This window comes from Caretta caretta, chromosome 16 (assembly GCF_965140235.1).
Source record: "Caretta caretta isolate rCarCar2 chromosome 16, rCarCar1.hap1, whole genome shotgun sequence".
Classification (NCBI taxonomy): Eukaryota; Metazoa; Chordata; order Testudines; family Cheloniidae; genus Caretta; species Caretta caretta.
Window position 1 is genome coordinate 16,396,240 of NC_134221.1, and position 26,883 is coordinate 16,423,122.

Genomic DNA, 26,883 nt, shown 5'->3' on the forward strand with positions numbered 1-26,883 from the left:
TACTTATAATCATAAACAAATCTTTTTTCCTTCCCTGGTGCTAACAACCTTTAAATGTTAGCAGAGGATGGTCTTCTCTTTTTTGCACTGTGAAATCCACCATGCTGATCATGTAGCTAAGATTTTATTATGTTACTCACACCTGTTATATATGATCTATACAATTTCACATATTATTTCTTAGTCTGCAGAAATACACTAATATTTGATGCACAGAAACAATTAGACACACAAGAGACAGATAGTGACAACCCAGGCTGTTCTGCAATTATTTCAACCCATAAACAATTTCAGAACAAATCCCCCTTGTCACATCCTAAAGAGGCACAAAACAGGAGGACGGATCTGCAGCACCATCCCCTGGGTCAACATGATGATCTGAATGGAGAGAGGCTGTTGAAATATATGGAGGCCAGGATGTGAAGAGGAGAAAGCATACCAGGAACCTGCCTTTGCAAGTCTCTGGACCTCCACCCTAGTTCTGAGCCACTGCCATGCTCTGAAGCTAGCCTCCCGGCATGCACTGACCACTCCCACCAGGGTTTGAAAAACCACGGAGAGGGAGCTACTGCTGCTCCTAGAAGTGTCAACCTCCAAATGCTTTAAGCATGGCAACTCTTGATGGACTTGAGAGGGAACGTATAAGATAAAGCAGCTGTTTCCCGACTCTTCCCGCTTCAGGAACATGGAGCCAGGCTCTATTGCTGCAGAAAGGAAAGAGGTAGCTGTGCAGGAGTGGTGGAGGACATCTGCCATGTAACCACCTTTCCCACTACACAGATATTTCCCTTCCCCTACTCCCCACCTTAAGATTTTGGCCCATTCATCAACCCTCTGTGCTACATTAAGTGTAGGGGAACATATAGCCCTTAATATTTTTCTTATATTGCTTTTATATTTACAGAGTACGAGGGTCATGTAGGCCAAATTCCAAAATGTCATAACTAAATAGGGAGAGAGATTGCTTAACCATCATAACAGGAAGAGACACTACTGACCTCAGTGCACCAGCTGTAGTTTATTTTTATTGCTTTGAAAATAAAAGAGAGCACACTTATTTCTATGGTACATACCTGTATTTTTGACTTCATTCCCTGCAAGGACTGTACAAGGGGGATGCCATAGGCAAGAGTTTTACCTTAGTAAGAAAAACAACAAGATGTTTATGTCATTTTAAAACTGGTAGAAATTGTAGATTTCAGTAGTGATGGGAAATCAAATTTAATGAATCGGAGGAAGGTTTAAAACAAACAAAAGGAGGTACTTTTTCACATAATGCACAGTCAACCTGTGGAACTCACTGCCATGGGATGCTGTGAAGGCCAAAAGTATAACTCGGTTCAAAAAAGAATTAGATAAGTTCATGGAGGATAGGTCCATCAACGGCTATTAGCCAAGGTGGTCAGGGACGCAACCCTGTGCTCCATGTGTCCCTAAAACTCCAACTGCCAGAAGCTGGGATGGGACTACAGGAGATGGGTCACTCAAAATTGCCCCACTCTGTTCATTCTCTCTAGAGCATCTGGCAATGGCCACCATCAGAAGACAGAAGACAGGGCTAGATGGACCTTTGGTCTGGTCCAGTATGGCCGTTCTTATGTTCTTAAGTGAATCATGAAAAAACAGAGATCCCACTGCTCCTAAATTGAGGTCAGAGGCCAGAAACCTCAAATGGGAAGCTTGATGGGTCATGGGGTCAGACTGGGAGAAAAAACGTGGTGATACTCTTTCCAGCCCCACCTATGTGAATCGGCAAAATTTGATGCTGCTCACAAAAGACTGAGCAGGTATTCAAAATATGACACTGCGTGCAGCCTGGATCCACTGGTCCCCTTGAGTGTGGCTTCTTCTTTGGCCTTTGCTGGGCTCCTTGGGTTTGGGACTAGCTGGCAGATGCATGTCATGATTGAGATACACTGGTGGAGCTGCATGGAAGAAATCTGCACACCCCATATCTACAGTGTGCCTGTCTCTAGCCAGTGTTGTTGGTCTGTCATTTTCACAAACTGTAACAGGTGAACGTAACGCTTAGTTTAAGTATATGTAATCCAAATGATATTGTGCCCGAGTAAGGAACACTGTCAATTAAATACTGACCTGACCCTGTCTGGGACCTCACCAGTGCATCCTTGCCTTTTAGCAGCACAGGAATAGTTTGCTTCTGAACACTACGTAACAAAGAACACAAATTAAGAACACCAAACCAGTCTCAAAGTATTAATAAAGATGTGAGGTTTTAAAACCCTTCAATTGTTTCAAAACCATGTACCTGGGTTTACACAACCTGGATGCTCTCCCAGTTATTGCTGAAAATTACTACACCAGAAATGGGGATTCGTGAAAATAGAGCAACAGAAAAATGTTATTTGTGCTAAATAGAAATAAGGATGATTTTGTGGTTAAAGCCCAAGAGCCAGGACTCCTGGGTTCCATTTCCAGCGCTGCCAATGACTCTCTACATCAAGTTACTTTATGGCTTGCTTTCTGGAGGTGCGGCACACTCACAGCTCCCGTAGACTTTCACAGGAATTGTGGGGGCTTATGAATTAATTACGTTTGTAAAGTGCTTGGAGATCATCCAGTGAAAGGTGCTACAGAAGTGAAAAGTATTTTATACAGGTTAGTTTACCTGGTCATACTAGACAGCTTCAAGACAGTGGTTATTGTGGAAACCTAAAGAGATAAATACAGTGTTAAAAGGTTTTAATTCTATAGTACTCACTTTCATGACTTTTGCAATGCAGGAGAGGGAGACACCCCAAAGCATGGTATTCTCTCCCTCTCTCTGATCACTAGTCCAGGCAAGTGCTTGGAAAAGTTCACTGGTCCTACAAGTATTCCTGTTAGTCCCTCAAAATGTTATTAATCCTGACGGGTCATGACATGCTATCAAATCATGGCCTCAGAGTGATCCTCAACATATTTTGGTTGGCAACCCACATGAAACCATGGGAGGTGTTTGGATGCAGTGGGATCGGGTGCCAGCTGGACCTGGTGTTAGCTGAGAAAGATGACCTGGGACTGGTGGGGATATGGGCTACTGGTGTTGAAATGGCATCTGGATGTAGCGTTGATGTGGGTTGCTGACATTGGATGGAGCACAGCTAAGGGTACTGATTGGGAGGTTGATGCAAAAGCTGCCCTCAGATGGCAACATCACTAGTGAGCTAATTGGAGTCACCAGGAGCGGTTCCTACAGGGAGCTTGTCTCACTTCACAGGGGGATATCCTCCAAAAGTTCATCTCCACGTATAAAAGCACAAACCCTCCCAAACAAAGACCCATTAAAAACAACTCTGTAAAACAGCCTTACACCACTACACAATGACCTTGTTGCCCATCTAGCACTCACCAGATGGGGATGGAGGTCCAGCTGGCTGAATGAATCCGAAGTGAAAACTTTTTCCTGCACCTGTTTCACTCCACCTCTGCAAGTTAGGAGAAATAATCCAAAGCAACTTGAGACAGTTCCAAACACCCACAGGCTACTGGCCAGATTCATAGGAGAGTCAAGCTTGGGTTCCAATGCAAAAATCCCAGTGGCAGAAAGTCTGCCTGGAACAAGACATCTGCCTGGGGAAGGGACATGGTCAGGCCAGCATGGAATATGCTGATTCAGCACATCCCTAGGGCACCCTCTAGGGGAATCCCCCATTATTGGTGGAATCCTAATGTAATTTGCACCTTCTGGAGACAGCAAAAGTGAATCTGACCCCTTACTTAATGCTGCTTTTTCTTTACAGGGGCTCCCATTAAAGCCTCCTTTCACGATCCAGCACGACAACAGACAATGAAGGAAAACTACCTAATCAGTACATTGTTAACAGCAGCTAGGGAACCTATTACAATACTCCTGCTCCTGAGGGCCTACCCCACCAAAGGGCATGGGATTCATAAAGGACCATCCAAGAAATAAAACAGTTTAGAGCCAGGTTAAATCCATAGGGCAAACCAGGATGGTCTCCAGGCTACAGTGTTATAAATCTAGGGAGAGGTACAGTCTATTTGAGTGGTTTGAGACCACTCTCTGCCATGGGTCTTTTGAAAATACCAACCAACCCTAGGTCCAACTCTTCCATCTGCCACTTAATTCAATGACAAAACTCGTACTGACTTCAGCAGAAGCAGAATCAGGATTTTTGCCTTATTAGATCAGAGGCTCTCAGCATGGGGGTCACAACTACCCTGCCCTTCCTATTCTATTTGACATGGGTTCTTATACCTTCCCAGATTGTGAAATGGGAGAAGGCGCCTGGCTAGAACCAAGGTACATGGGTGGGGGATCCTGGTCTAGAAATGGCTGAAAACCACCATACCAGATGGATGATGAGACTGCAAGTACATAGCAATGGGGGGAAAAAGGACAAAGCCTCATACTTTGTACATATAAGGGTGATAAATCAATAACATTTTAGTGGGGTGTGTGGGATTGTTTGTTTAAAATACCTGCGAATTTCTGGAATCTCAGGGTTGTTTTTAAACAGACAAGACGTCTTAATGAAAGGTCTGCTACTTAGGCTCTCATTCTGTCTGTCAGCCGAGTGCTTCTTTGGAGGAGATTTTGATGACAAATTTCCCTTCACGCAGATGTTAGCCTCCTGAGTGCATTTCTTGATTGGGGATACTGACAACTTGTGTTTCTGCTTTGAAGGTGCGCCTTCGTCTGCCCATTGGAGCTTCCTTTTCAGAGCTTTAGGTTGCTTCAGTGATAGCAAACAAACAGGATGGATTAATACATAAGGATTAACTATGCAATATTATACCCTTCCTAAGGCCCCAGAGAGTTTCAAATCTCTTCCTATTGGAACCTTCATGACCACGTATAGAGAACAGAGTTTGATTTTACAACTGGATCTGTTCACATTCTTCAGAGCAGGGACTGTAATAAAATAGTAACAATCTAAATTCTTATTTTGGTGCCCATCACTACTGTATCTGATTCAGTTTCTATAGTAACTGAACAGTACCCTCTTTAAAATATATATAATCCAAAGCATTGCTGTGCAAATCTCATGATCAAATTGAAGCCAGACCTCAACCCCTCGTCTTTCTTTCTCTCTTTCAGGGATGAATCCTCCTTGATTCTGACCTGTGCTTCCATCAGACTTCAGGAATTCTGATCTCTCTATTCCTGGCTCTATAGTGATCCTAATTTCTTTTGAAATTCCTTCTGCTTCCTTTTGGAAATGTTTTTGCTCGCCCCATATTCCTCTGTCAATACTGAGGCACACAATTAATTTAATTTTCTTCCATCGCTGAATGTCCTTCACCATCTCATGCATGTCCTACATCAGTCACGTCGTTTTGCTTACATACCTGAAAACTTTCTGAATCACCTTAACTCACTGAGCAATCCTCTATTCTTTCTCTACTCGTCCTTATATTTCCTCCTTATCCTCCACATTCTGGATTTCATTCTGCAATCTTTCCAGCCTTCTCAGCACATGTCTTTCAAGCCCCTTATTATGTTCTGCCTTTCTTTCTTCAATTATATTGGCCTTTACAAAACAAACTCCTAGGGCATGCTCCTTATCTGGTGTAAATCAATGCAATGCTAGTGACATCAATGGAACTGTGTCAATTTACACCAGTTGAGGGTCTGGCCCTTATTTCATAGATGGCTAACAGAAGTCTTAAGACGACTGCACATCAATTTTTCTTTAAATATTTTTTATTATCCCTCCATGTCATTTCCCCCATTGATTTATCTTATTTAATCTTGTCCAACATCTTATACATTCGTCCAAAATGTGCTGAAATTCAGAGGGGGACTGTCAACGTAACACTTTTTTCTTAAAAAAGTTCCCCAATCAGGCAGTTAAGATGTCAACAAACCCACTCCTATGTGCCCCTTCTAATATCAGCATAACCTCCATGCCCTCAAACACTTACATCACACACATTTTCATACTACTACTAATAATTTTAACACGTCTGCATCCGCTTAAAAACCATCATGCTCTCACAGTGCTTAAGAAGATATTGTCATTTGCTCATGATGTTAAAAAACTTATTTCAGAATTCTCTCCTCTACTGGGGAATAGCTTGCTAACTGAATCCTATAATTCCATTGATTATGCAATTTTCAGAAGTGCCTAAGTCACTTAGGTACTTTTGAAAATTTACACAAAATTCAACAATCTTCAAATGACTCAAGAACAAATTATAAACTGAGAAAGCGGCAGCCTGTAGCCTGCTGAGAATCTTCCTAGCACCCAGAGTTCTAAAGGGATTAAGTTACAAAGAGGCTCACACGTGACATTTTCAAAATCATGCCCATCAGATGATGTATTCTTTCACTTCGACAGTCACAGCCAACGATCCTAATCCAAAAATCCGATCTACATGGGCAGACCTTTGCACTCACGTAGAGACACACTGACTTCAACGGTACTCAGCATGGGTGCAAATTCCATCCATGGGGGTGGAAACCAACAGACTCCAAAGCACAAGATTTAGCGCTATAAATTTTCTTGGATGTGGATACTTGTGCAGCCCTTTCAGCATTTAATTTATTGATCAAGACCTGTCACAAGGGAATCTCTTTGCAGACTACACAATGATTACTATATATATATATATATATATATATATATATATATATTAACAATATTTATTATCATTTGTTAACTACACTCAGTACTATTCAAGACAAATGAAGACTGCGGGTGCTGGTGGTGGCCTGTGATATACCAGAAGTCAAACGAGATGATCTGTGGTCCCCTCTGGCCTTAACCTCTATGACTATGACAAAGTCCCTACTCTGAAGAGTTCACAAACTAAGGTTCCAATCCGACAAAAACACGTGTGCACGTGCTTAGCTTTAACCCTGTGAACAGCCCCATTGAATTTAATGGGCCTAAGGCTCTGACCCTGCAATGAAGGACTTCTGCGTCCGCACAGAGCCAAGTCAGTGGTGCTACGACCAGGCCCCTGTCCACACAGATCGATTGCAGGATCAAGGAACCAGGACAAAATCCTTCAATTACATACATGTGTGGGCAGACCGCTGTGTCTGTGCGGAGCCCCACAATGATGTGCCCAGGCAGATCCAGCTGCAGCACTGGGGCCTAAAGAACAAATCCTGAGACCCTTACTCACTTGAGTAGTCTTTCTTCACATCAGTAGCTGCACTAAAGACAATGGGAAGGTTTGAGTGAGTAAGCAGTGAGCATTGCAGGATCAGGCAGTTTTTATAAAGTTGGGGGCTTTTAAATTAGGCATAAGGGAAGCATACTGTTGGTACTGGTTTGTGTTAGTGAGTCTCACCGAATCAAACAAATAATATAAAACTCTCCTTTGGACTGAGACCAAACATAGAAAGACTCAAGCCCAAAAGCAAAGTTTCTGAGAAAGTTACAAGTGATTGAAAAAAAGAGATTCATCATGAAAGTCCATATGTAACCTTAACGACAGTGCAACCTCAATTATCCAAAAATACCAGGGAGACCAAAATCTTTGAGTAATCAGTGGAAGCTGAACCAGCAGGATCCTCTAAGATCAGACTTCAAAGTCTACTTCTGATGTCCTTTTCCCCCCAGACTGTAGACACCCAAATAGCTTCCTCAAAGCTAGTCAGTTCAGCAGAATTAAACAATGAAATACTGCTGAGACCGAGCACTGAAGTCCTACTGTATTTTGTTGAGCCACCTGGCCTTGGGAGAATTCGCATGTGATCCCTGATTCAAACCTCACTTATCTGAACCACCTCGTTCCCAGAACCAAGATCCCATCATCCATACTAAACTTGGAGGGATTCGGGGTGCAGTGGACCCAGTTACAGAGAAGTGAATTATAACTAATGCTTATTTCAAATCTTAAAAAAAAAAAAAAAAAAGAGGGAATGACTTGCTGCAAATCACAAGCCATAGCAGTTTAGGTTTATAATATTGCATTTGAATTCTTTTCTGGAATAGTTTGATCAAAGTATTTTTTCTGTTTGTATCAGACTCGGATGAAGAGCTAAACATACCCACTTGTCCTTGCTGGGCAGTGGCTTGCGGCACCTCTTGTGTCCTGCAGAATGGTGGGACTCTGGGGAAGGCAGAGAACTCACGTTGAGAATCAATCCCTCATCTGCCTCCATGGTTTGATACACAGCTTTTGAAGGGGGCCTTTATCTGCAATAAAACCACAGCCCTGAAGCATATTACTCCACAGAGACACCCATGCGATTGCAGAGAACCCGAAGCTCCAAGGCAGAGTTCAACTTAGCAGCAGCCAGCTACACCAGACCCCACACGTGCTACCCACTCCCAGCTCAGCCCAGTGAGGGAGGACCCCAAACATAGCTGTCTTCCAAAGTCCCCTAAACAACAAATCGCAAACGCACTTTTCTGGACAGATTATTTCATTTTGAGCCAACCAGCTCAGGGTCCTACATTCATACTGAGAGAGGAGGGATTTAATTTGAAGGGCAATGTTTAAAGTCTCTCTCTCTCTTTTGTGAGGAAAGATTTTTTTGCAGTACCAATGAGACATTTAAAATCTCACCCACTTGGGCTGCTCTCAAACTGGGGAAAAAATTGAAGAAGGAAGGCTCTCTTTTTTTGCAAAATAAATGAGTGAGATTCTTAAAATGTCGCTTTTACATTTGTAGAGCAAAAATGCTTCTTTCCAAAGAAAGCAGCTTTAAAAATTACCCTACAATCCCTATTCCAAATATTTTTCATTTCCCTATTTTATTCTTCCAAAAATCTCTCCCGATCCCATGTATTTCACAAGAATTAAAATGCATTTCACTGTCAATATCCATGTGTACAGCTTTCAATATCCCCAGGACAATGGGTTGGCATACAGCGTAAGGCCACCAAGTATCTTTGGTGAGGATGGGCAGCAGGTCAGGTAGCTACACAGACTTAGTGGTTGCAGTAAGGGCTGTGAGCTTGCCAGGGGCTGAGGATCCAACTGTTACAAATCCTGCATAGTTTCCGCAGGCAAAGCCTTTTAATTTGGATTTCACTTGGGTCCAGTGAGAACATAGTGTTTTCGTTTTATTATTATTTATTTTATTGGTATTGCACCCAAGCGATCCACTCATATACCAGGACTCCACTGTGCTGGGTGCTACACAAACACCTAACAAAAAAGACCCTGCCTTGAGAAGGTTACAATGTCAAATCTTCAATTTAATAACAGTAATTACTGTCAATGCAATGTGTACAATATAGTAATATTATTTAGTATACAGCTGCACAGTATTATTATTGCAGGGGACTGGACTAGATGACCTCTCACGGTCCCTTCCAGTCCTAGGATTCTATGATTATTCATTAAATCTCTGCCATCATGTCATAACACTTGTTGACATTATTGTAAATTCTTCCCTGCATCATTTTTGGATGATTGTTATGACAGGGTAATATAATTTTAGTTTACATGCAATATTAATAAGTATTGTTGTGGTTTATTATAATTATAGCCCCCGTGCAACATCATTACTGATCACTATTATGGATAATATCACTCTTCCTCCTGCACCATGATCATGACTCAAGGTTCCACGTACTCTAGTTATTGCTCTCATCCACGGCTGGAAGGAATGGATTTTAGTCAGGCAGTGGGTAGGCCACCCCTAACCCAAGCCGGGCATGGGTCCTTTATGGTCACGGTCTCGCCGCGCGCCGCGCATGCGCGGCGAGTGGCTTGTGTGAGGCGGCGGCAAGATGGCGGAGGCGGAGGCGGCAGCTGGAAGTGGGGGGAGTCCCGCGCTGTCCTCGGGCGGGGAAGAGCCACCGACGGGCCTCGAGTCGCCGGCGGAGGAGGCGGCGTCGGCGGGGCCGAGCACGGGGTTTCGGCTGACGGCCGTGCGGCGGGAGCCGGCCGTGCGGCTGCAGCACGGCGTGAGCGGGCTGGAGCCGCTGGCCTGGTCCGAGGACCACCGGGTGTCGGTGAGCACGGCCCGGAGCATCGCCGTGCTGGAGCAGCTCAGCGACATTCACAGCGGCGGGCAGGAGCTGGTCATCCACCGCACGGCCGTGCCCGCGCCCGCCGCGGGCTGCCTGCTCAAGGTGAGGCGGCGGAGGGCGGCTGGGGACCCTCCTCTCCTGCCCCGCGGATGGACCAGCGCCCCTGGGCCGGGGAGAGACTGTGCCCCTCTCCCGACCGGGGGCTGCAGGGTTGAGCCCCGCTCCCTCCCCACGCTCATCCTTGTCTTCTCCCGGTCCCTGCGCTCTAGTTAGGGGCTCTGCCCTTCGCCTTTTCCAGCCGTCCCCCCAAACGAGAGGCAGGAGCCGCCTGCTGAGGGCGAGACCACTGGGACCTGGCCACGCCACTGACTATTCAAAGCGCTGTGACCCCCCTCTCCTAAGGCTGCCCTGCTCTTGGTCCAATCCCGTTCCCACAGCTGCTGCTATTGTCAGAGGTTGGCCTGTGTTTTGTTGGAACATGTGTCTTTGTTTACTAGTGGAGTTTCTCTCACCCTGGCTCCACCTCCGCTGTTCCTCAGATCCAGGCTAATCCAGATAAGGATTAATTACTGGAAAACGAATTTTCTATCCTGGGATAAACTTTAGGAGATAATTTCTTAGTCCATGAGTACAGCAGTAGTGCAGGATCTGTGTTGACACACCACATAAATACCCATTGTACACAACAGCAAGAACAGGTTTTTGTCTGGACCAGTATCCGTTTGTATGTGACAGTACAAAGTATTGCCTGTATATTTGCTGAGTCCATCTATGTATAGCGGGCTCACAATCAGTGCCACGCAAAATAATAGTATGGAGAATGTTCATTCTAAACGTTACTTTTTAAAAAACCTTGTTGCTTTCGGTTTGCTTTTTGGAGCAGCTCCTAGAGTAGACTGACTGCATCTTTGCCAATACTAGAGAGAGAAGGTGGGTGAGGTAATATATTTTATTGGACCAATTTCTGTTGGTGAAAGATACAAGCTTACACTGAGCTTTTCTTTAGGTCTGGGAAGGGCACTCAATGTCCTAGAATATCAGGGTTGGAAGAGACCTCAGGATGTCATCTAGTCCAACCCCATGCTCAAAGCAGGGCCAATCCCCAACTTTTGCTCTAGATCCCTAAATGGTCCTCTCAAGGACTGAACTCACTACTGCAGGTTTAGCAGGCCAATGCTCAAACCACTGGGCTATCTGTGCCCCTGTCCTTTTTCTTCTACTTTCATTTTGTGTAGGGCACATTTCAGTGTGTTCTTGTTGTACGGTGTAATACAGGATAGTACATTAAATGTAAATATTTATTTAAATAAAAACATTTACCTTGGTTATATCCTGAGCCTTCCTAGTTCTTTATTTTCAGAGCCACTTCTTCTTTAAAAGAAAACTAAAACAGAATTTTCAGAAGTTAAACTTTATTTTGGATTTTAAAATTTCCCTGTAGTTTGTTTATACCATGATTAAAGCATTATTCCTAGTACGTGAAAACCAGAAAGTAAAACTGCTCATCTGTTTTCTTTTCCTAAGAGGAACTAAATACAGAAAGTAAAAAAAGCATTAATAGTTACAAGTAAATTAGACTTCCCAAAACTTTTTCAGTTTTAAGGTATTCTTATAAAGTAGGCTAGGCAACGACTTGACTTTCTAACTCTTGAAAAAAGTTCTAGGCACTAAAGCACAAACTAAAACTACACCTGTGCTTATCCCAGGAATGTCCAAGTGAAATTGTTTCAGTGTGCAACTATCATGCATCTGAAAAAGACTCTAATTAGGACTAAGTTTTACTGACACACTTGCTGGTGTCAGTCTTGTATGAGACTGCAAATCACCTTCCATTCTACTCTAGTATTTGTTTAACTAGAAGAGTATTGATTATTTAAGCAAAATGCATTGTCATTTAGAAGTGCAGTGGGGAAGACTGTACCAAACAGATCAGAGTAGTAGCTGTGTTTACTTCATCCAGTGCACTAAATACCTCAATAGCAACTATATGGGTGAAACCAGACAATCCATATGTTCTCAAATGAACTCATATAGGAAAATAACACACACAAATGCCCCATCACCTGTGGGCATACACGTTTTATAAAATGATCACTCATCTGACCTTTCAGTCCTCGTCCTCAGCACTTTCAAAAGACAAGTCTGGGAGCTTAAACTCAAACTTTGCTAGACACTAAAATTATGCACTGAACAGACACACTGCATTTATGACTTATTACAGCAATTTGACTCACCAACCACCCTTTTTTGTTCTTTGACTTCAGAGGTGTTAAAGGGCCGCTTACCCTAAATTTAAGAGATCATTCAAGGTGATGTGTTAACTACTTATGCTAAATAATCTATTCTACCTTGTACCTGTGACATTCTTAGTACTTCTCCCAGACTTTAAGAAGAGCCTAATGTCAGATCTAATATGGACACTAATATCAGATATGTTACCTTGGGATTTGTTTGGGGTGGATGTGTAAACTGTGGTTTGGTCTCGTTGCAGTTTCCTATGTTGTATGCTATTTGCTGACTGAAAAACTAGTATGAGTGTCCTAAGTGTATTTATATCTGCATGTCCGAAGAGTCCATTGAACCTGTTTTTGCTGACTGCTAGCATATAAAGATTTAAGCCTGAAATCTTTGGCTGATTTTAGGGCTTGTCTACATTATGGATTTTTGCACCAGTCTAGCTACACAAGTGCAAACCTCTCCCAGTAAAGATGCACTGCCCCAATATTTGCAGCAGTTTCAAACAGAGGTAGGTTACACTGATGCAGTGCATCTTCAGTGGTGCAAAATTCCATAATGTAAACAAACCCTTAAATGGCTTTTTAAACCCCTCATTTAACTAATTGGGTTAAACTTAAATGGAAAAGGCATGGGTTGTAAAACTCAGTGTCGTTGTTGCAGATTGACAATGAGTAAACTCAGGTGCAACTTCAGTTATTATTAATGTAGGTTTCTTAGACTGTAAGATCTCTTAGCCAGGGACTGTGTCTGTTTTATATAGAACCTAGCACAGAAGGACCCCAATCCTGATTAAGTATGTCTGAGAGATACAGATATGAAATACTCATAAGATTGCAGCAGATCTGATCTAAGATCTTCCACACTGCCAGTGTCACATTTAGCAACATGGCTACCAGTAGCAGTAAGTTTAGAAATATTAAATTAGATGGCTCAAAATATCAGAGCATTTCAACCAGTTCAAATCTACTGAAGGGATATTAGTAACAAAGACATAACCAGTAATCTCATTTGAAGTGGTCTTAGTTTATGGGCTGGTGTTCCTGGCTCACAACACACTGTTGCCTCTTCCACCACAGAAACAAGAGTTAAAAGGGATAAGAAGAGTGAACTCTCCATCTGTTCCTAGGATTGATTCTCCAGATCATAGTTGAGACACACTGAGAGAACAGTATGAAGAAGCTTGCACCTTTGCTTTATCTGTTCTGTGGATAAACAGAAGACTTCAGTTTTGGGAACTTGTCAATATTTTTATGTTCTCAGCTGAGTTGCAAATGGAAAGGAGAAATTTACAATCACAAAATGCAGTTATAGTTGGCAATTTTTAAGAGGCCTCAAAGCATAGTTCTAAATTTACTAAAAGCCAAATACATGCAAATTGGGAGAGGGGATAAAGAGAAAATTTTTGAAGTAAGAGTTTTACTTGCATCTTTCAGCTTCATAATTCAGATTTTGATGGAAAAGTGTAAGCACAGCCTTACCAGGCCTGTTTCAGCCTGGAACAGCTCTGATGTCATATGAGGACTCCCAAATCCTGCTTCTCTGCAATACTAGAACATTTTAGGTTGTACTCATCTGATACTTAATATACATGTAACCGCTGCTCAGTACTCGGGAGAGAGGCAATAATTCGTAAGTTAATATGCCCTGTAGGCTAAGACTATGACCCTTCCAAACCCAAAAGTGACAGTCATTGTAAACTTTTGCAGGTAATCAAGAATTGTGTGTGACCTTCCCATAAACATGGTTAGATGATGCACAGGATTAAGTGAGTTTGGAGGCTTCATTGTAATTTGTAGAGAGAGAATAGACCGTTGAGGGGAAGGTTATAGTAGGAAAGTTTATGGAAGCAATATTTTAATAAGTTGTCTAGCCTGCACAGAGTGGTGTGTGGAGTTTTTGATCGTAAACTGATTGGTTTGATTCAGTTTTCTAGTGTGTCTCTTTAATAAAATATACAATGTGTGAAGATGCTATCTCACAGGAATACTCAAAATTTGGGGCTATTGTTGGTTGAGGAAGTAGCTAGTAGCTATTTGTGCATTTGTTGCATCCATACTCATGGTGATTGGGGGAGGGGGAGAGGGATAGCTCAGTGGTTTGAGCATTGGCCTGCTAAACCCAGGGTTGTCAATTCAATCCTTGAGAGGGCCATTTAGGGATCTGGGGCAAAAATTGGGGATTGGTCCTGCTTTGAGCAGGGGTTGGACTAGATGACCTCCTGGTCCCTTCCAACCCTGATTCTAGGATACTTAAAAACTTTTATGACAGTAACCGAGTGTATTACTACATGCTACTTTTCAGGTTGTTTGTTTGTTTTTGGAAGTGTAAAAGGCCATGATTAGCGTAGCAGAAATTACACATTTGCAATTGGGTTTTCCTCTTTTCACCAGTATGAGGGAGTGCTTCACTTTAGTGTTGTGTGTACCTTTCAGCTACTGGACACAAATGCTGAAGGTCACATCTTAAGATTTACTCAGAATAGGGGCCATACTTTCAGCCGTGTCTTCCATTGATTTTAATGAAAGCTAAAATCCTTCTCTCCTTCCTCTCTCCTGTATTGGACACAGCACATAGAATTATTAAATTGATATTTCTGTTATAGTACAACTAAAATACTGTTTTAGGAAATGTTTTTGTAAAATTGTGTTTTAATAGTACTTATTCTGTTTCAGGTTGGTTCAAAAAAGGAGGTTGCAGAATGTAAGGAAAAGTTTGCAAGCTCTAAGGATCCAACTGTTAGTCAAACCTTTATGCTAGATAGAGTATTCAACCCTGAAGGAAAGTCACTACCACCTATGCGAGGATTCAAATATTCCAGCTGGTCTCCACTGGGCTGTGATGCTAATGGAAGATGCCTTCTGGCTGCTCTAACCATGGACAATAGATTAACCATCCATGCTAATCTTAACAGACTACAGTGGGTGCAGCTGGTTGATCTGACAGAGATTTATGGGGAGCGTCTGTATGAAACCAGTTACAAACTTTCGAAGGTTGAGACCCCCAGAGGAGAACTAGGGGACTTTGCAGAATTTCAGAGACGGCATAGCATGCAGACTCCAGTCCGTATGGAGTGGTCAGGTATCTGCACCACCCAGCAGGTGAAACACAACAATGAATGCCGAGATGTTGGCAGTGTACTCCTAGCCGTACTCTTTGAAAACGGAAACATTGCCGTTTGGCAATTTCAGCTTCCTTTTGTGGGTAAGGAATCCATCACTTCTTGCAATACCATAGAGTCAGGAATAAATTCCCCTAGCGTCTTGTCTTGGTGGGAATACGAACACAACAACCGAAAGATGAGTGGACTCATTGTAGGGAGTGCTTTTGGACCAGTTAAAATCCTTCCTGTCAACTTAAAAGCAGTTAAAGGCTACTTCACGCTCAGGCAACCTGTTGTCTTATGGCAAGAAATGGACCAGTTGCCAGTACACAGTATCAAATGTATTCCTCTCTACCATCCTTACCAGAAATGTAGCTGTAGCTTAGTAGTGGCTGCAAGAGGATCTTATGTGTTTTGGTGTCTTCTCTTGATATCCAAAGCAGGTCTGAATGTCCATAATTCCCATGTGACAGGGCTTCACTCTTTACCAATTGTATCCATGACTGCGGATAAACAGAATGGCACAGTATACACATGCTCAAGTGACGGAAAGGTAAGGCAACTCATTCCCATCTTCACAGATGTTGCATTAAAGTTTGAGCATCAGCTTATTAAGCTGTCTGAAGTGTTTGGCTCTGTGCGGACTCACGGGATAGCTGTAAGCCCATGTGGCGCATACCTAGCAGTTATTACAACAGAGGGTATGACCAACGGCCTTCACCCTGTAAACAAAAACTATCAAGTTCAATTTGTAACTCTCAAAACATTTGAGGAGGCAGCTGCTCAGCTCTTGGAGTCTTCTGTGCAAAATCTTTTCAGACAAGTGGACCTGACAGACCTTGTGCGCTGGAAGATTTTGAAGGATAAGCATATCCCTCAATTCTTACAAGAAGCCTTGGATAAAAAGATTGAGAGCTGTGGATCTACTTACTTTTGGCGTTTTAAACTATTCCTCTTGAGAATTTTGTACCAGTCAATGCAGAAAACTCCGTCTGAGGTCATGTGGAGGCCTTCACATGAGGACACAAAAGTATTAATATCGGATTCCCCTGGGATGGGGAGTACTGAGGATGATCATCAAGAAGAGGGAACTTCAAAACAGGCCAGCAAGCAGAGTTTGTGTGAAGTGAGCAAAGGAAGAGACCCAGATGATCCAGCAGATGACACTCTTGTCCACTCAAGTGACATAGGAGGACATGAGCCAATGGAAGAGAAGCTCCTTGAAATACAGGCACGAATTGAAGCAGTAGAAATGCACTTGACACGGGAACACATGAAGCGAGTGTTGGGAGAAGTCTACTTGCATACATGGATTACAGAGAACACCAGCATTCCTACCAGAGGAGTCTGTGACTTCTTAATGTCTGATGAAGGCTATGATGACAGAACAGCACGAGTAAGTGCACATGTATATTTTTTTGGGATTCCATGCTACAAAATTTCCTGGTTTTCTTCATTCTCAGCTTTACTCCCTTGGGGGCAGAAGGTGGACGGTTGCTTGTATCTGTTTTGGAGATTAGTTGCCTGCCTCTCCAACTGAGGATGGTGGGTGGTGCTGGATATGGGAAATCTGAATACACACCTTAGAATTTGGGTCAGGCATAGTAAAGAACAAACCTGTGTATACATTTCTGCTGGGATGGGTAAACTGGGGAGGACGACAGACCTGTAATCACTTTCACAATAATTTAAATGATCTGAAAGAATGTGGTGGTAGAAGGGGGCATCCTTGTTTTTTTCCCCTGTGATTAGGATTATCTATCACTTCATCTATTTACACTAAAATGGAGGCGGCCTTTTTCCCCCAAAATCAGTTATTACATCTTCAAAATTTTAATTCTTGAATACAAATATTTTATGTAAAACATTGTCACTGTTCATTTTAAATGATAAATTTGGCTTATTTTAAACACACTTCCTTTAGTAGTGCTGTTATGAAATCAAGGAAAGCATCAGGTTTGAGATTTTTTTTTAAAATGACAAAAAAAAATTGTAAAAGTCAGTGTTTCAAAAAATTATGTAAATGGAAAACCAATCAATTGACTTGAAGTATCTTAGACATAATTTAAAATTTGATTTATAAAACATGTATTATTGCCTGAACCTCTGGGTCCATTTATATTCTAAAAATATTAAAATAAACGTAACTGAATAGGATGTTGCATCCAAGCACTGTCAAGAACATGCCCCAGGTTTACAATTCTCCCGTCTGCAGTAAAACTTAAATACAAGAGCAGCATCCAATCCATCACCAATCCTGAAAACAAAAATACTCATCACAGCAAACTCTGTTCACTCATGCTTTTTTCTGAACTATGTTCCTTGTGGTGGGTAATGAAGTTAGCAAACATGTGCTGTATCAGACAAAGAAGAGAAGCAAGAGACCCTCTACTGAGAATGGTCTGCCACCAGATGTTCAGACTTAGAGCACACACTGCAATTAGACAACCATCGGCTGGCCCATGTCAGCTGACTCAGGCTTGCCATGCTTGGGCTCTGGGGCTGTTTCGTTGCAGTGTAGATTTCTAGGCTATATATATATATATATATATATATATATATATATATATATATATATATATATATATATAAACCACTCAAATTCTGTTATGAACCTCTGTCAGTCATGACTGTTGTACCTGCCTAAAATATTTCTTCAGCATAATTTAGGGATATGGCTTGTATCCGTTGAAATGTCAAAGGTAAATTATAAATGACAAGTATGGTAATAAATTTGACCTAATACTTAGGCTTTCAGTGGAACAGCTATATGTATTGTGTTTGATAGTGATTGCTAAAACAACGGCATCAGATTCATAAATAATTAACAGGACTTTAAACTCCTCCATTGTCACAGCCATGAGACGTATTTAAAAAAAATTGTGTCTTGCCTTTGATGTTCTGTAACGTGGTGTAATGTGTGGGTCTCAAGTCCAAGTTGCTTTTTTTTCAGTCACCATTAGCATTTAAGTACCAAAAATCCTGGTTATTTTAAAACAAATTTTGTATCCCTTTCAGTGATGTGTGGGGTTAGGCAATTAAATCCATCCGATTGCATGAATAGCATGTGAATCAATCCATCTCTACTACAGCACTATGTATTTGAGTTGCCTTTTCTTTCATTTGAATTCAGTTGAGTGCACTGGATTTTTGCATCTTGTATTTTCTTCTGAAATCATGCCATCCTGGGAGATTCTCCACCTTTCAACAGGCAGTCTTTTCCTGTAAACACTGCTGACTGCTGTGTGTTCCCAGGTGCTGATTGGACATATCTTAAAGAAAATGAACAAACAGACTTTCCCGGAGCACTGCAGCTTGTGTAAAGAGATCCTGCCATTCACAGATCGCAAACAGGCAGTCTGCTCCAATGGCCACATTTGGCTCAGGTAAGCAGTTAAGGAGCTTTTGCTTTGATTCTCTTCTCTGTTTTGGATGAGTGGAAGGCATTTCAGTAGCTAATGTAAAATATATTCTCATATTGTGAATGAGTTAATGGCATGGAGCATGTTGTCCATGCTCTGCAAAGAAAAGAGAGGAAGCAGACAAGGTGTCTGGTACTCTCTTCGTAAGAGTGAGAAAGAACTAAGGGATATTGTAGAGGGAGGGAGGTAGGCCTAGATTTGACCTTATTTATATTCTTTTGAATATTGTTTTATTTTTAAAACTAATGCTTCAGTGCTCCTAATTCACGCTTTGTTTCTCTTCTCCTCCTTTCCCCACCCCCAAAGAAAATCAAATGGCTTATAGCTTTTTGGATGGGAGGGTAGAAGAGGAAAAAGTCCCTATGGAAATATATTTTGTGCATTTCTGGCTATTTATGCTTCTTATCTCAAATTACTTGGTTGCCAAAAACAAATCTGGCAGTTGATTGGGTCTTAATGAAACCAGTCAATTTGCATGCCCAGAGTTACTTTAACATCATTTCAGAATGACCAGAGTGCAGAATCCTCACAAAGCTTTTAACACTGAAGACCAAGAAATTGGATACTTAATGGTGGTTGTCAGTAGAGGTTTGGCCACAGCCTTTGGTGTGAATTCATTATTCTGATAACAGAATCCACTGTCTTGAAGAGTCCCTTGACCTTTCTAAGTGTTGTGAGCCCTTAAGATAGTACATAAAACCTGCATGCATCTTTAAATCATGGTGATTGCTGTTCAATGACTGTCCATTAAAATAGCTCTCAAAATCTTCGTCTCTTCAGGTGTATTTTGCTTAAAATTGTAAAGCCAATAGTGGAAATACTTCCCTCCCTGATCCTTGATATGTTGCCCTCTGACCTCTTGTACATGTATATTTTTACAAGGCAATCTTAATTAGTTCATGCCAGCCTACGTAATTTGGCTAATTAAGTTAGATGTGAAATGTTAATGCTAACTCATATTTTTTAAAGGTTTTGATATGATGTAATCAGTGATATTGGGGTAAATGCTGCTCTTACACAGCCTGACAGAAGCACAGCTGTTAGCTGAGAACAGAATTTATCCCTCTGTCATAAAGCATACAATTAGAAACTTCTGTTTGATGATGCAATTTGCCACCTTTCAGGTGCTTTTTAACCTACCAGTCCTGCCAGAGTTTGGTATACAGAAGGTGTCTGCTTCATGACAGCATTGCACGGCATCCAACCCCAGAAGGTGAGCTGCTTCCGTGGCTTGAAAGGGCAAGATTGCATTTTCTCACCGAGTGTTTTGTCATCTGTATAGTGACATGGATCCGGCTCAATGACTAACTGTTATTTCAGGCAGCTATCAAATGGAGTAGTAACATTCTACTCTTCATGATGTTTGACTGTAGTCTGTGTCACAGTTGTAAAGCCCTAATTAGAATATAATAATTAGAGAAAATCATGTGTAAATATGTATTGCATTTTAATATGAGCCAAGTACATATGCAGTCTGTGCTGGAGTGTTACAACAGATAGATTAATACTAATTTGTTTAGATTTCTTTACATGTACAAATTGCAAGCCCAATCCTACAAAATGCTGAGCACCACTGATTTCAATGAAAGGTGAGTTTTCTCAGCACAAGCTTAGAAGGATCTTGGCATCTTGCAGGCTTAGGCTCTGAAATGTGATAAATACAGCTTGTTTAGACAATGTAATCAAATTGAAGGAGCAGGTCTTTTGATTCTGAACTTCCATGCTTTTCCTATATCTGAGAAGACAGAAATTCTGTAGTAACTTGTTTTGAATTGCAGCTGATGCCTTATAGTTCTTTGAAATCACTGTTTTTATATGTCCAAGTTTTAACATTTAAAAATGTATCTACTGTGTCTGATGGCAAAATATTAAACCTCAGTTCGTTAAGGTATTTTTGTAATGCTGTTCTTCAGGGAGGATATGAACTTATCTGGTTTTCCAAAGCACTTTTCTGCAGAACTGATGCGATCTCAAAGGAAGTTTTATTCTACAGGCATGTGTGTTCCCTTCCTAGAACTTGTGAGGTCTAATTCTCATCGATACCAGATCAGCTACAAATGGATCTAAAATGCTGGAGAAAGCGTTGCTGGCTTCATTTTACATATGGGAGACTGAATTACTGCAGTAATTCAAAGATCTAATTTCAACCCACGAAAACAAGATCACTAAGTTATAGCAGAAAATTGTCCTTAAACTCTACCCATTTTGTCTGTGCATGGCAGACTTGTTTGTGTGTAAAGACAAGCTGCAATACCTAGGCAAGCTATAGGGTGGTGTGGACAGCTTCAGCCTTAACTTTGTCTCTTTCTGCTGAAATGGCATTTAAATTAATTAATATGAGGAGTTGGGTTCATCCTAAATCTTCAGTGAGTCTTGTCAGATGTACATCTCAAAACATCATTTCAGAGACTTTTGTAGAAGAAGTTTGGTCCAGTTAAAGGATGTGAAGCAAAATATTCATCCATCATTGTGATCTTTCTTCTGTGTAACTTGGGCTTTAAACCACTTGTTTTCCTATTTGCAGATCCTGAATGGATCAAGAGGTTATTGCAAGGACCTTGTACTTTCTGTGATTCTCCTGTGTTCTAGAGAAAGCTGTGGGAAGCTTGAAGACCTTTTCTCTACTGCATAAGACTCCATTCAGTCTGGAAAGAGGCAGAAGGTGCAGGAGCATATACATTTTACTGAAGGCAGAAGACACTGTTCCTAACCCTGTAAATAGAGCACTTGACGTTCAAGAAGCTCAGTAGTGTAATGACCCATTTCATACTCCAGAAATGAGAGCATCCTCTGAATACCTAGCACAAGGGATTTATGGAGCAATTTTGAGGCAACCATGGACCCTGTTAAAGCATCAGCATTTGATTGGATAAATTTCCTTTTATTGAAAGATCAGAAATCTGAGAAGGATGCAGCCTGAATACCATCTCTGGTGAAAACTGGATGCTTTTCTCAAGGGTGAGAGCATCCCAGCAGGTAGAATGCAGGAGGCACTTCTTGAACAGTCTTAGTGGGAAGAGGGCTTCAGTCTCCAGTGCTCCTGTTTGTTTGCTTAATGAGTACTGGCACTCACTGTACCACAGAATATTAAACTATCAGAAATAATGTGTGATTCTAATATATTTAAGTGACCTGCATGTCAATTTTAGCCACTTGAGAGAAGTCAGCCACTGCATTAGATGTTTCACTCCATAACTAGCAAAATAATTCCTGGTATTTCTCAGGGTTTGGGGGGAAAAATTGCAGTCAGAAAGCTAAAATTGGCAGCTTGTGCCAAATATGGATCAAGAGGAAGTTTTTAAATTCTAATGGTTATAAGTAAACAATATTAGCATTTATATATTCCATGTCAGAGACCCAACTCTAAAATGTATAATATCTGGTGATCAAATCTCCTTATCCTTTTCTGAAATACGTTTTAACCATTTACCACACTTGTGCTAACACCTGATCTCTTCAGTTCATTTCACACACTGTCAACAGGTACCATGCTCCCCTCCTATATAACCCAGTAATCACCACTTTTCCTTCCCTCCAATCAGGCAGTGGGATTCTCTTCAAAAGCATTGCAATAACTTGACCCAAAACCAGTCATTTCTGGTTGTCATTTGGTTTTCTTAAACTGGCTTTTTATAGTAAATAGAGTATAAAAGAGAAGTATTAAATTAGATGGGAAATATCTAACCAAAACTTTCAGAGTTTGGTGAAGCTGTTCTGAGATAGTTATAAAATAAAAGGTGATTATATCAGGCATTCAGAAACGTGTGTGAATTATCCTGGTGGAACCCCTGTTTGTCACTGTCACTGAAATAGTGTTTTCTTTGACTGTCCCACTGGATAATTGTCCTTTCTGCCTTTGGGACCCAACTTATGTGGGGGACATTTCCTTTTCAACTTTCTACAAAGTGCCAGAGGAATAATAATTCCAAAATGAGTTTCTGTCATTAGAATCCATCTTGTCTGGTTAAGAACCATTTTCTCAGGCCATCCAAAATTCTTTGTTTCTACTCAAAAATGCCAGTCCACTAGATGCTCCCTGGAAAAAAAAGATTTTTAGTTTTGTTTGTGGAATGCATGATGTGTAAAATTCACTTCTCCAGGCTTCTTATTGTGTGGGAAGCAAGAGTGTGAATCTATGGCGCACCAGCTTGTTATGCATTAACATTTTATGTGGACTCTGTTACAGAGCACAAATACTGTATTAGGTATTTGAGAGCAGCAAGGAATTATCCAGACAGTATTCAACAAATGCATGTGTGGATTGATGCTTAAGTTTTCTTGACTTAATGACTATGCACATTTTCCTATTGTTCCTTTACCCTTACTAGGAGCAGTCACATCTCAATTCATATTCAAACAAGCCAGCTGCCTTTACATTTCAATGTTTCATGTGTTGAGCATGATAGTGCTCCTACAATAGACAATTCTAATAATTCAGAAGATTAGAAAACCATAAGCACAGATAGGTTCATTTGTAAAATAACCATAGCCTTGTCTGTAAATATCCCTGGGAGTGATACCATACTTGTATTAAAGAAATGTTTAGTTTTTTATTGGTGTGCATTACAAATTGAAATAAACTTAGTGGTATATTTGCAAAGAGAGTTTGTAGCTCCCAGTGTCAGCTAGCAAAGCAAGCAATGGAAAACCATTGTCAGTTGGAATGCTCAGAGTTGAACTGACATCTGTTGTATGCACAGTTCGAGGCAAGTACCAAGGTTGTGCCTGTGGTAGGATTCCTTTCCCTTCTCAGATGCTACCTAACTCTCCCTTCCCTGGGGAAACAAGTGCATCATTTTTAATCCAATCTGAATGCTGTGATAGTCTAGGGTTGGTGGTGGGTAATGGCCTTGCGAAGTAAAGCTTTATAGGCTCTTGTAAAAAACAGTGCTAATCAACTGGTCCTAGTCGAATATTCTGTTGCCCTTCTGAAATAATTCTAATCATGGGGAGGGTTAGAGGAGCTTTTAAAAAAATTATATAAATGAAATCTAATTTTTCTGATAAATTTGTTTTTTAATCTCTGTTTCAGGCTTAGTGGTTGTAAAATCTACTGGTCCACTGAAGTATTTCTAGGTCTGGCAGACCAGAAGGTATTAGACCTAAACTCATTATTCTGATTACTGACTTGCTTTAATTATGGTATAATTTTAGCAGCTGTTCTCTCAAACTGCCCTAGCTAGAACCTAATGCTTTATATACTTGGAAGGTAAGAGTCCAAGCTACTTTCAGCATTGGTGTTTAGCTTCAGAAATTTTCAAGGTAGTGGACACTCAAATTAGATTAATTTGGTGGTTGTACATGGTGGCAGTTGAGATGATGAGATTTTAAAGTCTTCCCACAACCTGCAAGTTTATATGCCACTGGATAGCTGAGAGTCTCAGATTTCCTTATGGAAACAGCTTTTGTTTCTTATTGCTCTGGGTCAAGAGGTACTGTGGGTTTTAAAGCCATGTCATTTTTTTTGGCAATTAGTTGAGAGCTGAATAAAATAGCAAGTTTCAGACCAGTAGTGTCCCACTGGATTTTTTTTCCCTCCCTCCCTCACCTACCTTCTCAGAACTTCCCTCTAGTGAAATAACTTGTAGCTGTTGAGTAGTGCCCATCACTTGTCATTCTAGGAATAGGTTTAGTCCTGTTTCTCTAGTGTATTGAAACAACCTGCAGAACCTACATCAACACCCTAAGCATTGCTCTTCCTAAATACATTATTGTGGAATAGTCTCTCTCCCTGGAACATTTAACAGTAGACTGGACAGAGTACCAGTTCAATAGGGAACAGTCTTGCACAAGAACTGCTCTCCTCTGAGAGGGTGCTTGGCATTGTCCCCAGCAGCTCATGGGAGCACTACACAATTCCAAAATGAGACACAGGGGAATGGAACAGTCATTGTCTCAACTATAGTCTGAGGAGCCCTTCCTGGGAGTCTGCAAGATGAGAGCAAGCAGCTGGGGAGAGGCCATATGTATCTCTCCGCTCCATACTGTGATTGTGCTGACATGTAGCAAATACAATCAGCAGTGTGGGGCTTGCACACCTGGCTGTGTAACTTTGCTGTGGCACATGTTGTCTTAGTGGATTCCTCTGGAACCATTCTGTGATTAAAGCATGTGTATGCAGCAGAGCAAATGTGTTGGAGTATGAAATCATGGTAGTCTGACTGAAACATGGCTGAAGTGATCAGTACTCAGCCACCATCCTTTTTAACTAACAGTTGAATGAAATGTAGAAGAAACTCCATGGGACTAGCACCCAGATACCATGGTTATGAGTGTGGTAGATTCATAAGGCTAGATTGGTCCTTCCTGGGGAAAAATGCTATACAAGCTGTGGGGAGGAGGGGGCGGGGAGGGGAAAGGTGTTCTTTGCAGAGATCCCCTCACCTTGTTCTCTTGCAGGGGTGGGAGACAGGATTTGCCCCCTCATGGCAGAATTGTGTCTGAGGATGGTATTTCTACTCTACAAAACACAGATTCTTGTACTGCTTTATCTTTGGGATTTCAGTTTTTTAAACCAATCTGTGGTTTCTTAAAGCAGTGGTTTTCAACCATTTTTCATTTCCTGGCCCCTAAAAAATTTCAGTGGAGGTGTGCACCCCTTTGGAAATCTTTGACATAGTTGTGGCCCCCCAGATGTCCACGGACTACTGGTTGAAAATCACTGCCTTAAAGGTAAAGTCTGGTATTGGCACCCAGTTTTTGTTGTGTGAGAAACTTGGTGTCCTAAGCTAACATTTGTAAAAGCACCTAAGCCCCTTTGAAAGTTAATGGACTGAGGTTCTTTTGAAATTTGTACCTCTAATGCTGAAGCGAGGACCTGCCTTTGCAATGAAAGTGGATGCTTGAAGGTTCTAGTAGACTGTCTCCCAGCTTTTTGTTATAAAGACACTAAACTTGGAGCTCCCAAATCTGACTTATAATTGAGAGGCCCATTTCAAATGTAACTTGCCATCATCTAAAACTGACTAAATAATATTTCAGGACCAGCCGAGATACTATAAGCTGGAGTCACTGCATTGCACTTAAAATACAATACAGAAGGTGATGCACAGACAGACTTAAGTTGTTTGCTGTTGTGTTTGGGGATTGATTAGGGGAGATATATATTGAGATAGATAGATATCTATATATATATAGATCTATCACCTACTCTCTGCCTCAAGTTAATCTGTCATGATCCTTGATAAGGAATAGCTTCTTATGCCTCTAACTACTAAGATTCATACGGACATCAATCTTCCATCCTGACCTCAAGCAATTCCTACCTAACTGGTGTGTATGCCAGGATACTGGGGTGTTCTCACGGTTGAAAATTATTGGAACTGCTGAAGAAGCTAGTAGTTACTAGTGCAACTGTTTTCCCCAAGCCTTGCCTTGCCTGTAGTTTGAGGCTATTCACAGTGTACTGTGAGTTTAATACATAATAGACAGTACACTGGGTTAATTGGATTAAAACTGTGTAAACGGGTAATTAAATACTGAACAATATATTCTTATTGTGGTAAGACTAATGGGAGCTTACAGAGCGGCTAAATCCTCTTCTGTTGGTGCTAGCTAAGAAATCCAAACTGCTATGATGGATTCACAAACGGGTTCTGGAAAGGCACTGACTGTCCGGATTTGTGATAATTTGGTGCATAAACCTCTTCTCTTATAGCTGTCAAAGCACCATCACTCATGTTGTGGTGGAAAGCTGGAGTGGCAGTGACTGGCTCCAGTGCTCCAATCCATCCTTGGATGTCAGGATCAGTAGCAATGGAAAGCACTTATTTTTATACCAGCCCCATCCAGTGGTTGAGTATTAATTCTTCTCTCCATTGTTTCCTTACATTTAAAAGTAATTGAATATAAATAAAAAATAGTCTAGAAAGAGCCTGTTTTTAAATGCCCCCTTCCAGGCTGCTAGTTCTGCTGTACATCACTGGTTTTTCCTGCAAGACTATGTTAGTGCTTGTTCATGGATTTCTAACAAACCCAATAAACGTTTCTCAGCATATTATGTGAATTTCCCTTGTGGCTCATGTATCATATAGTGACTTTACACTCAGTGTGTTGATACCCATTTATTTTGTCATTACTGCTAAGGATTTCTTGAGAGAAGAGTTAAATGTGAATTTTGATAGTCCTAGTTGATGTCTGTATTTATATACCTCTACAAATTTCAGATCTCTTTTGTGCTGTCCTTATGCCCAAAATAAAATTGAGGACTAGTTAG

At 41.2% G+C, this 26,883-nt stretch overlaps 2 protein-coding genes across 5 annotated transcripts in view; one reads left to right on the forward strand and one right to left on the reverse strand.

Moving 5' to 3' along the window:
* DDX31 (DEAD-box helicase 31) overlaps positions 1–8,271 on the reverse strand; it is a 73,372-nt gene extending 65,101 nt beyond the window's left edge. For all 4 annotated transcript variants that reach the window (XM_048823117.2, XM_048823118.2, XM_048823116.2 and 1 more), the window contains exons 1-6: positions 7,973–8,271; positions 4,447–4,700; positions 3,353–3,428; positions 2,630–2,673; positions 2,098–2,168; positions 1,074–1,138 (exon numbers count right to left, since the gene is read on the reverse strand). In XM_048823117.2, the coding sequence (XP_048679074.1) occupies positions 1,074–1,138; positions 2,098–2,168; positions 2,630–2,673; positions 3,353–3,428; positions 4,447–4,700; positions 7,973–8,086 (624 nt within the window). In that variant the 5' untranslated portion in view covers positions 8,087–8,271. The remainder of the gene's footprint in view (positions 1–1,073; positions 1,139–2,097; positions 2,169–2,629; positions 2,674–3,352; positions 3,429–4,446; positions 4,701–7,972) is intronic.
* Positions 8,272–9,660: 1,389 nt separating this feature from the next.
* GTF3C4 (general transcription factor IIIC subunit 4) lies at positions 9,661–23,268 on the forward strand. The gene is made up of 5 exons (XM_048823064.2): positions 9,661–10,010; positions 14,819–16,642; positions 18,502–18,632; positions 19,793–19,881; positions 21,193–23,268. Exons 1-5 carry the CDS (start codon positions 9,666–9,668, stop codon positions 21,255–21,257), a joined length of 2,454 nt encoding a protein of 817 aa, XP_048679021.1. The 5' UTR covers positions 9,661–9,665; the 3' UTR covers positions 21,258–23,268.
* The last annotated feature ends 3,615 nt before the right edge of the window (positions 23,269–26,883 follow it).

Excerpts from the sequence above, each read along its gene's own strand:
- GTF3C4 (XM_048823064.2), top strand. The coding sequence starts at position 9,666 with ATGGCGGAGGCGGAGGCGGCAGCTGGAAGTGGGGGGAGTCCCGCGCTG. Across the intron at positions 16,643-18,501 it reads ATGATGACAGAACAGCACGA|GTGCTGATTGGACATATCTT; the intron begins GTAAGTGCACAT and ends GTGTGTTCCCAG. Across the intron at positions 19,882-21,192 it reads ACGGCATCCAACCCCAGAAG|ATCCTGAATGGATCAAGAGG; the intron begins GTGAGCTGCTTC and ends TCCTATTTGCAG.